The 11,221-nt window shown below is 42.2% G+C and overlaps 1 protein-coding gene across 1 annotated transcript in view; it reads left to right on the top strand.

The window, feature by feature from the left end:
* Positions 1–3,840: 3,840 nt before the first annotated feature.
* Positions 3,841–11,221, top strand: part of LOC309369190 (stromelysin-1-like) — a 13,296-nt gene continuing 5,915 nt past the window's right edge. Inside the window, exons 1-7 of the mRNA XM_081909953.1 lie at positions 3,841–4,059; positions 5,483–5,727; positions 5,838–5,986; positions 7,506–7,631; positions 8,701–8,862; positions 9,744–9,903; positions 10,398–10,531. Coding sequence (XP_081766079.1) covers positions 3,961–4,059; positions 5,483–5,727; positions 5,838–5,986; positions 7,506–7,631; positions 8,701–8,862; positions 9,744–9,903; positions 10,398–10,531 — 1,075 coding nt within the window. The 5' untranslated portion in view covers positions 3,841–3,960. The remainder of the gene's footprint in view (positions 4,060–5,482; positions 5,728–5,837; positions 5,987–7,505; positions 7,632–8,700; positions 8,863–9,743; positions 9,904–10,397; positions 10,532–11,221) is intronic.

Consider the following 11,221-nt stretch of genomic DNA (forward strand, 5'->3'; position numbering starts at 1 on the left):
CTTTATTGATTACAGATATAGGTGGGTTTCTGGCTCAGGTGTTGGGTATATGGCCATTCCAGCCTCCCCCCCCCCAGCACACAAATAATAATAATTCCATTTTTAAAAGGTTTAAAAACCCTGTAGGTTGTCAGATCAGTTGTTTACCCACCTCATATTTTGCCATTCAACAGAGAATTGAAGTCTCCAAAGAAGGCCAGAGGACTTAACGTAATATAGCTATTAAGTTATATAAGCAGAGCATGGTGCAGTGTCTAGAGTGTCAGACTTAAGACTCAGGAGGCCAGGGTTCAAATCCCCACTCTCATACCCTCCAACATTTCTCCGTTGAAAATAGGGACGTCCCATTCCATAATGATAATTTTACTATTTATGCCCCACACATCTTATTGGGTTACCCAGGCCACCCTGGGCAGCTCCCAACCTATATAAAAACATTAAACATGTTTTGTTCTGTTTTAAACTTCCCTATACAGGATTGCCTTCAGATGGCTGAGGGGGTTGGATAGCTCCATACCCTCCAACATTTCTCTAATGAAAATAGGGGCATCCTAAGGAAAAGCAGGACATTCTGAGATCAAATCAGAAACTGGGACGGCTTCTCTAAATCAGGGACATCCCTGGAAAATACTGGGGTGGGGGAGGGCGGGTTCTGCACCCATCCAGAAAACCCAGTCACTGTAATAATAATAATAATAATAATACAGTGGTACCTCTGGTTATGAACTTAATTCATTCCGGAGGTTCGTTCTTAACCTGAAACCGTTCTTAACCTGAGGTACCACTTTAGCTAATGGGGCCTCCTACTCCCGCTGCTGCGCAATTTCTGTTCTCATCCTGAAGCAAAGTTCTTAACCTGAGGTACTATTTCTGGGTTAGAAGAGTCTGTAACCTGAAGCATCTGTAATCTGAAGCGTATATAACCCGAGGTACCACTGTAATGATAATTTATTATTTATACCTCGCCTTTCTGGGTGGGTTTCCCCGGCCACTCTGGGTGGCTCCCAACAGAATATTAAAAACACAATAAAACATCAAACATTAGAAACTTCCCTAAAAACTTATCTCAGCCTAACCTGCCTCACCGGACAAAACAGAGGGGGGGGCGGGGAGTGTGTGCTTGAGCTCCTTTGCAAAAAAAGCAGGATATAAATAAATATAAGCAGACATTCCCACTTCAGTCAGAAGATTCCTCAGAGAGTAAGAAACAATCTTCCTGCCTCTCATCTCTCTCTCATTCTCTCTGTCACACACACAACTTTCTCTCACATACACAAAAACACACACACTGCCTATTCCAGCAATCTCTCAGTCTGCTCTCACTCAAGTGCTTTGCCTCTGCATCGTTGATTATTTTTAAAAAAATAAATAGCCAGTTGGAGGAGGGTAGTAAAGTTGGACTGTTGCGTGACCGAGGGAGATTTTATCCTCTTGCCCCCACTGAGGTCCATTTGGAATTAACTGTCTTTGCTCCCTAACTGTCTGCAGCTTATCATGGGAGGAAAGCTCTCCCCACCTCCACATCTGACACACAAATCTGTAGAGCATTTGCCCCAATTCTACTCTGATGGTTGAAAGGGTCATTTAGAGCAGTGTTTTTCAACCACTGTTCCGCGGCACACTAGTGTGCCGCGAGATGTTGCCTGGTGTGCCGTGGGAAAAATTGAAAAATTCAAAAGATTAAAAAATAATAATTTTAAATTTTCGCCCGCTAGGCGGGCGCCGGACTGTGTCCTGGGTATGGGGGGGTGGTGTTTTTGACCCCACCCTCGCCCAGCAGGGGCGCCGATTGGCGCTCCTCAGGGGGACACCCTCCACTTTTCTGATGTCCGGGTTGTGATTGGTCCAGACTCCAGCCTGGACCTATCACAGTAGGACATCATCTTCCGACTTACTTCCCGCCCGAGCACAGTGTGCGCAGCAGCGGAGAGAAGAAGACGTCACGACTCGAGTCACCAGGAGGACCGGAGAAGTTGTCATTTTATTTCTCTTCAGTCTCCACTGAATGCCTTGACTGGGTTAGGGACCCTTATAGCTCAGCATCAGTTGGTGGAAAGGACATGACTTTACAGGAGCAGGAGGAGCTAACTGAACTGAGACGAAATCGTGGTTTCAAGCTAAGATTTGCTGATCTACCTTTGGACAGTTTTTGGTTGGATACTGCCAAGGAGTTCCCCCTTCTGGCAAACAAAGCTATTTTGACATTACCCTCATTTTCCACTACATATCTGTGTGAGATGAGCTTTTCAAGCATGATTGCTATAAAAACTAAATACAGAGAGAGACTGAGAGCTGTTGACGAAGAGCTATGTGTGTGTCTTTCTTCAATTCCAGCCAGAATATCAGCTTTGTGTTCAGCCAAACAGGCCCAGGTTGCACACTGAATAAAGTATTTTATATTTTTTCATATTTCTGTTTACTTACTATTTCATAATAAAGTAATTATAAAATACTTTCTTTGTGTTTATTTGATTCCTATTCAAGAGAATTACTTTATATATAGTCAATATAGGCACAGAGTTAAATTTTTTAACATTTTCTAATGGTGGTGTGCCTCGTGGTTTTTTTCATGAAACAAGTGTGCCTTTGCCCAAAAAAGGTTGAAAAACACTGATTTAGAGCATGGGTAGGCAAACTAAGGTCTGGGGGCCGGATCCGGCCCAATCGCCTTCTAAATCCGGCCCACGGACGGCCCGGAAATCAGCGTGTTTTTACATGAGTAGGATGTGTCCTTTTATTTAAAATGCATCTCTGGGTTATTTATGGGGCATAGGAATTCGTTCTCCGTCCCCCCCCAAAAAAGGGGGTCTGAGGGACAGTGGACCAGCCCCCTGGTGAAAAAGTTTCCTGACCCCTGGTTTAGAGAATGGGTAAAAAAAACTCCCCCCCCCCATTCTGAGGGCCACCTTCCAAAGCCCTTGTGGGCAGGTAGGCCAAGGGGACAGGGCAATGAAAGCAGATTTCCTCTTTGCTCAGTGGACTAATTTCATCACACACTGACAGAACCCTCTCAATCCTCCGTCCAGGAACAAATCCTGGCCAGGCAAAACCACTCAAGGCAAAGCAAGGCCCATGAGGGGGGTGGCCTGGAGAGACTTCCAAGGGCCATATAGCAAAGCTTGGAGGGCCACATGCAACCCCCCTGAGATTCCCCACTTCTTGTTTAGGTGAACTAAATCAGTAATCAGAGTAGTAGTCCTATTCACACTTATTTGGGAATAAACACAAACTGAACCCAGTGAGACTTGCCTCTGTGTAAACAGGTACAGGATTGGCCTGGAGAAAATCTCACCATTCTTTTTTCAAAACACTTTAAGGCAGAAGCACTATGCCCCATTCACAGGCACAGTAATCATGCAGCAAACATATAACACTATTTTCTCTCTCTCATTTATGAATTCACTCGATATTTTGGTGTTATTTTGACAGTCCTTTTGAGCTGGAAATGCATTTGTTCCAGCAGTCTGGATTCATCTGATCATTTTAAAATAGCCAGTCGTTTCAAGCTAGGAATTCGTCCAAAATGAATAGAATCAAATAAATTTGTGGGCCTGTTTCTGGATTATTAACAAGAGCCACCTTGTCTGTGCCCCATGAAATAAAATTAATCGAGTCTCGGATGAAAAACGAGGACAGATTCGTCACCCTGGAGCATGCTGTCAGCATCCTTGCGGCTAATTGACGGACAAACGTAGGCAACCATTTCCTAAAACAAAATTATTTAAGATTGCAACATCTGCCAAGGTGAAGAGTGAAGCAACTATCTCCAGGCCAAAACATAACTCTCTCTTTTTCCATGCCCTCTCCTCCTGCTGATTGGGTAATATTCTTAACTGAGTCAGAACACAGCTTATTTTATGAAGCCCCAAAAGTGCTATATAAGCAGGGACGGATAGTAAACAGGAGCAAAGACTGAGCTTTGGAAACGGAAGCGTGCGTAAAGGAGCAACTGGATCCAGAATGAAAACCATCTGCTTTATGTTGCTGTGCCTGGCCGTGGCAAATGCAGCGCCAGTCCGTCCACAAGGAAGAGAAGAAGAAAACTTGCGGTTCGTTCAGGTAATGGTGGTTACGTGATGGGTAGAAACAGTGCTTTTTTCTGGCGGGACGTGGAGATACGCATACCCCTAAACATTTTGTGAATCTTTGTACTTTTGTCCATTTACCGTATTTATTTTCCCTGATTTGAACTATAAAATGGTGATTTTCTTGAGTCAAAATGAGAGTACCCCTAAACATTTTTTTAAGGAAAAAAAGCACTAGATAGAAATCATTTCTGGTTCTGCAGCTTATTGGTTTGGTCTGCATTATTTGGAGACAAATGAGTCTCCCCAGAATCCTATGCATTGTGTGCTCTGTTGGAATTAGGGTGGTTTTTAACAAAATTTTATTAAGAACAAACCCACTGAAATTAATGAACATGGCCCCATTAATTTTAATGTCTACTCTAAGTAAAACTTCATCGTTTATTGTTTAGCGTTATGTATTTACTTTACAATCAACAACAAACTTTATTATGGTCGCAGACCAGCATAAGATACTTTAGAATCTAGACTGCAGAATTTTAAGGGATTTTCTGCATTCGTGATTTCTTTTTAGGTATACTAGAACTGAGAATTTTACCTGATCTCACTGCATAGAATCGCTATGTTGCAAAAATGAAATTGACCACACTTGCAGTAAAGTCAGGCAATGGCAGGTGGCTTAAGTGGTGGTGAGCTTGGAACAGATATATATGCATGTAGATACTTCGAAGGCTGTTTTAACAATCTATGTGGTTGAACCAGGAAGAAAATAGCATGTAAAACCTAACAGTGGAGAAATATGTCAGTTTCAGATTTCTCTCAGTGCATTTCTTTCTTTCATTTTTTTCCAGTCTTAAATTGCCCTTCTGCACATTTTTGCAACAATTGATGACACTTTTTAAAAAAAAATCATCAAAATTTAACATTCCAGTGTGAATTTCACATACTACGGTACAGTCAAGCCTTGGTTGTCGAACGTAATCCATTCCGGAAGACCATTTGACTTCCGAAACGTTTGATAACCAAGGATCAAAGGGTGGTTGGCAATGGAGAAAAAAGAAGAAAACTCCCGGAAGCCGTTCAGCTTCCAAAAATCGTTCGAAAACCAGAGCAGTTACTTCTGGGTTTTTGGCATTTGAGAGCCGAAACGTTCCAAAACAGAGGTGTTCGGGAGCCAAGGTTTGACGGTATACACATCTTAGTATGCAGTTTTGAATAATGTGCACATCAATCAATTAGCAGCCAAAATTAGAAAGTTGCCCGGCATCATGTATGGAACTTTAATTTTATATCTGCAGAAGCTGTTTGTTCCTAGCATTTCTTGAAATGGTTTTTATTGTTTCTGTGTTTCATTCTGTGTATCTTGTACACCACACCAGTGGCTTTATGCTATCAAGCAGACTATACATTTGTTAATTAAAAATAAATAAATGTCCGCGTTTCTCTTTCTTTATCAGAAGTACTTGGAAAAATATTACAACTTCACATCAGATGGGCAACCAGTTTTTAGACAGAAAGCCAACAGCCCTTTGGTTAAAAAAATCAAAGAAATGCAAAAATTCATGGGGCTCCAGGTGACGGGCAACCTGGATTCTAATACACTGGAGGCGATTCAGAAACCCAGGTGTGGGAACCCAGATGTTGGGGATTTTGGCTTCTTTCCGGGACAACCCAAATGGGAGAAGAAAGACCTGACCTACAGGTAATCTTTCAGCACCAGGTCTTAAGGGTGAAATCCACACATTTTATAGTGATTAACCACAGCCTGATAGCCCGCTTCTGTTTTGATTTGTGCTGCCTTCTTTTTTGAAGGATCGTGAACCATACGCCAGATATGGACTCAAGCGATGTGTATGAAGAGATTGCGAAAGCGTTTAAAGTGTGGAGCCGGGTTACACCCTTGACATTCAAACGCGTTTCAGCCGGCGATGCAGATATTATGATCTCTTTTGCTGAAAGAGGTAAAAAAGGGGGGGAACAGGTTGAACCATTAAATATATTAAGGCAACCTAGAAACGCTGGACGCATATGACATCAATAATAATAATAATAATAATAATAATAATAATTTATACCCTGCCAATCTGGGTGACTCCCAAGAGAATATTAAAAACATGATCAAACATCAAACATTTAAAACTTCCCTGAACAGGGCTGCCTTCAGATGTCTTCTAAAAGTCAGGTAGTTGTTTATTTCCTTGACATCTGATGGGAGGGCGTTCCACAGGGCGGGTGCCACTACCGAGAAGCCCCTCTGCCTGGTTCCCTGTAGCTTCATTTCTCGCAGTGAAGGAACCGCCAGAAGGCCCTTGGCGCTGGACCTCAGTGTCTGGGTAGAACGATGGGGATGGAGACGCTCCTTCAGGTATACTGGGCTGAGGCCGTTTAGAAAGGAAGCTGCCGTATACTGAGTCTGACCATTGGTCCATCTAGCTCAGTGCTGTCTACACTAACTGGCACTCCAGGGTTTCAGGAAATAGTTTTCCCCAGCCCTGTCACAGATCGATTCTGGGAGCTTCTGCATGCAAACCCGCTGCTCTATTGCTGAGCTACGGCCCTTCCTCCTAAACCAATTGCTAACAGTACTTCTGAACAACTTGTGATGCCCAAACTGAAGAATCTTCCAGTGTAGCTTTTCTAGCAACTGGACACCAAGTACAACACCTTGTTTTTGCAGCGCCGGGGGGGGGGCAGGGAGAAGGTAGGAAAAACTGGATATGCCTGGTGCCCCATGATGCATTAGTGTTATGCGATATCTGGTTTCATGGGTTACATGTCGGTTTTTTTATGTATAATTATTAAATTTTCTGTTTTACAATTTAGAGTATTCATTTAAACAACCTTAAAATATCAATGACTTCCCTTCTTCTCTTTCCGTGGTTCATTTTAAATAGCATAAATCCCTGCATATTTTATATAAACTAAATCATTCAGTATTCCATTATTACATCCATTAAAACCTATTTACAGTATTGAATTTACCTTAATGCTGCCACAATTCCCCCACCCACAATATATTCAATAAACATTTTCCAATCTTCTTTAAACGTATGTTCTTCTTATTCTCTTATTCTATACGTTAGTTCCGCAAGCTGCGCATATTCCATCAGTTTAAGTTGCCATTCTTCTTTAGCTGGGACCTTGCTTGTTTTCCATTTTTGGGCTAACAAAACACGGGCCGCAGTAGTGACATACGGTACATAAATAACCTTCTTTGACATGTTCACTAGCACGCTAGAAATAGTTACAGCATATTTCACACATTCTTGTTTTGTAAAAACTTGCTTCATGTTTTGTGAAGCTTCTGCAGCATTTTATGAAGGAAGGGGGAAAAGCAGGGCTAGGTGTTATCAGTGTGTTGATGGTGTTGCAATTGGAAACTCTGGGATGAAGGCACAACTGCTGAGTAGTATCTGTAAGTGCAGCTCAGCAACTATGGCCTGCAAATGGGCAACCAACTGTTTCTTCTTGTGTACTTAGAGCATGGCGATTTCAATCCCTTTGATGGTCCTGGCGGGACTGTTGCCCACGCCTATGCTCCCAGTAGAGGTATTGGAGGAGATGCTCATTTTGACGAGGATGAAAAGTGGACCAACGGCTTGGAAGGTAATTTTAAAGAATGGAAAACAAACAAAACCACACAGATTTGCCATGTTGTATTGGAGATCTAGTGTGATATCCCTATCTCCAGTTGCAAACACAAAAGTATGCATATACTTCTAGAGGGGGAATTACGTGGTGTCGGCTGACTCAGACATGTTCATTTGCTCCTAAGTAAGCAGGTGGCGCTGTGGGTTAAACCATAGAGCCTAGGACTTGCCGATCAGAAGGTTAGTGGTTCGAATCCCTGCAACGGGGTGAGCTCCCGTTGCTCGGTCCCTGCTCCTGCCAACCTAGCAGTTCGAAAGCATGTCAAAGTGCAAGTAGATAAATAGGTACCGCTCCGGCGGGAAGGTAAGCGGCATTTACATGCGCTGCTCTGGTTCTCCAGAAGTGGCTTAATCATGCTGGCCACATGTCCCAGAAGCTGTACGCCAGCTCCCTTGGCCGATAAAGGGAGATGAGCGCTGCAACCCCAGAGTCATCCATGACTGCACCTAATGGTCAGGGGTCCCTTTACCTTTAAGTTCATAAAGGAGAGAGAATCCACTGTCTTATTTTCAAATCTATGTGCACCAAACAAGGTCCAGAAGGCAGGCAATCAGTCTGCCTCTATGCTCTATATAGTGTGCTTATAGATAACTCTGTGGTTTGCATAGGGACGGGGGATTTTTATCACATCTTACTTTTGCCATCTGCTTGCAGAAATGTGAAGTTACTATGGTGGACAATATTCAAATCTGTATTTCCCTGAGAGCTCTCAGTTGTTATAAGATGCCTTCTGAGTAACACTGTGAGACAGAGTTTGCTTAGACAGATGTTAACTTTTAGAGGGTTGTTGTTGTTTTTTTAAAAAAGCAGCCATGTTTATTATTTTAACATTTTAATCTACAGAGGAGTGTTGATTACTGCAGTAGGTGTTGTTGCTATCAGATCCTGCTTGCATGCTTCCCATAGGAACCTGATTGGCTACTGGGCTATGATGGGCCTTTGGCCTGTTGCAGCAGGACTTTCCTTATGTTAAACCTTGGAGATGCAAATTCATGACGTGATACATTTCTCTTCTGCCTTTCAGGAAACAACCTGTTTTTTGTTGCGGCTCATGAATTTGGCCACTCGCTTGGGCTCTACCATTCCCAGGACCCCCAAGCCGTGATGTTCCCAGTGTATAGCTACCCCCAGCTCACTCAAGAAGTTCTCTCCCAGGACGATATCAAAGGCATTCAGTTCCTCTATGGTAATTTATGTTTAGTTTATTAACTAATTCAGGAATTTGTAATACCTCCTTCGAAAGGCCACAGGATGATTGACAACGTAATAACCTAAAAAAACACACACAAAAACTTCAAGCCTTTATTTCAGTACAACTAGTAAAAGCATCTTCCTCAAACTATTCATAAATTACGAATCACAGTTCCCTTCACTCAACCTGCTAGAAAAGGTGCATCTTTACCTGTTTCCTAACAGAAAACAATTATATGACTATATGCAAGCATCACACACACAACACAGGGCTGTGCCCTGTTCACTTCATGTGTGAACCCCATATATCCCTTTTCCCACTCTTTACACCTCACCAATTCCACCACCATAACCTTGTGGTTTGTATGGAAGACCCACCTGCTTGTGTCTCCATCCTCTGGTCCCCTCCTTCTTACCTTGCCTGAGCCTGCTGGTCCATCTTCTAGAACTCTCCTCCCCTTCTCTCTTTGGCTGGGCTGCCTGCCCATCTACTGTCCCAGCTGCTCGACATGCTGTAGTTCTCGGTGCCACCTGTCTGTGGCTAAGTGAACTGCAATGTGACAGCATCCTTACAATTTCATATACGAGAGAGAGAGAGAGAGAATCTAAAATAGTGTAATCTCTAATAACTTTTGGGAAATGAAAGTTGACAGATGTTTATGTTAGTCTTTGTAAAAGCCACTCTTTAATGATATGTTACAAAGAAATACATTCTTCTTGGTCCTGCTAGTTAAAAACTTTGTTTACGCATGCTCTGTGTAAATTAATGTCAACATATAATTAAGGAAGTGTTCTTCGTGCAATTGTTTGAGTATTCTTATATTCAGAAAAAGAAGGCTGTGCTCTACTAATTTCAGACTATTCAATATTTTTAAGGATCAACAACTAACCCACCTGAGGAGGACCCAGTGGAAGACGACATACCAAGAGTACCTGCCAGGCCAACCCAACCTGCAATACCAACTGCCTGCGATCCTCATTTGACGTTTGATGCTGTCGCTAACTTTCGGGGAGAAATGTTGTTTTTTAAAGACAAGTAAGACAGTAATCTTTAAGCCCCCCTACCATCCAACAAAGTAAGCTGTGCCCAAGTCCCATAGAAATTAATGGGGCTTAGGGCAGCCATAATGAACTTGGCCCATTAATTACGTAGATTTGTTGAGTTGGAAGGGTCATCTCGTCCAACCCCCTGCAATGCAGGAACATGACTCATAGTTCAATCCTAACCATGTCTCTCAGAAGTAAGTCAATGTGGCTCACTCCCAGATTAGTGTTGTTAGGAGTGCAGCCTAACAATGCAATCTTATACATGTCTACTCAGAAGTAATTTCAATGGGACTTACTCCCTGGCAACTGGGTTCTTCTGCCACACACACAAACCCCTTTCCTTTTCCTTTCCTCTCTTTAAGCCCTTCTCCTCACTTACTGGAGAAAAGTTGCCACCATCATCATGCTGTCTAGATGGTACAAGTACAAAAATAGAGTGTCCCCAGGCACATTATATAAAATAAATGTATATGTTTCTTACAGGTATTTCTGGAGAAAGCACCCCCGTTATGCACAGCTTGACTTTAGTTTAATTTCCACATTCTGGCCATTTTTAACATCTGGAGTTGATGCAGTTTTTGAAAACAGTGATAAAGATGTGGCGTTTCTTTTTAAAGGTAAGGATGCAGAAAATAATGATGATGCTGTTACACTTTTACTATTTAGAGCTTTCAGCCCAGAGCACGGTAAGCAGATGAAAACATTGGCAGGATTTTAATTGCACTTGTAAAAAAATAAAAATACGATGGATAATATGGATAGATATAAAACATAGACTATGATATAATACACAGTTGAAAACATTGACATCAGGACCCACTGAGGGGGACGGGGTTGGGGGGAGTCATGAGATTCAGAGAAATCTCTATATATGTAAATGTATTTGGTTTTGTTATAAAGCTATATTTGAAAAATCAGGGTCGGATTTAGGTTTGATGAGGTCCTAAGCTACTGAAGGTAATGGGGCCCTTTATATGTCCAGCTGTCCTTTGTCAACATCAAATTGTCACTGTTTTTTTGTGTTGAATATATGCTATATGGTAATTTATGGACCTAGTAGGCACCCTATATATAGAAACGAGCAAACCAGTGATATTTTAGGGAGCAGGCTAGCAGGAGGGGCCCATTACTTACATCATAGGAGCCTACACAACACAAAACACTGTTGTTGTATGTAGGTTTTATTTTATTTGTTTTTTATCCTATATTTTGGAAATGTACATCCAGGTTTTTTTCTTTATTTTTTTGGGGGGGGCCAAGAGAGTTTGGCCCTAAGCTATAGCTTGTTTAGTTTATACGTAACTCCG

This window comes from Podarcis melisellensis, assembly GCF_964234715.1.
Source record: "Podarcis melisellensis genome assembly, chromosome: 4".
Classification (NCBI taxonomy): Eukaryota; Metazoa; Chordata; class Lepidosauria; order Squamata; family Lacertidae; genus Podarcis; species Podarcis melisellensis.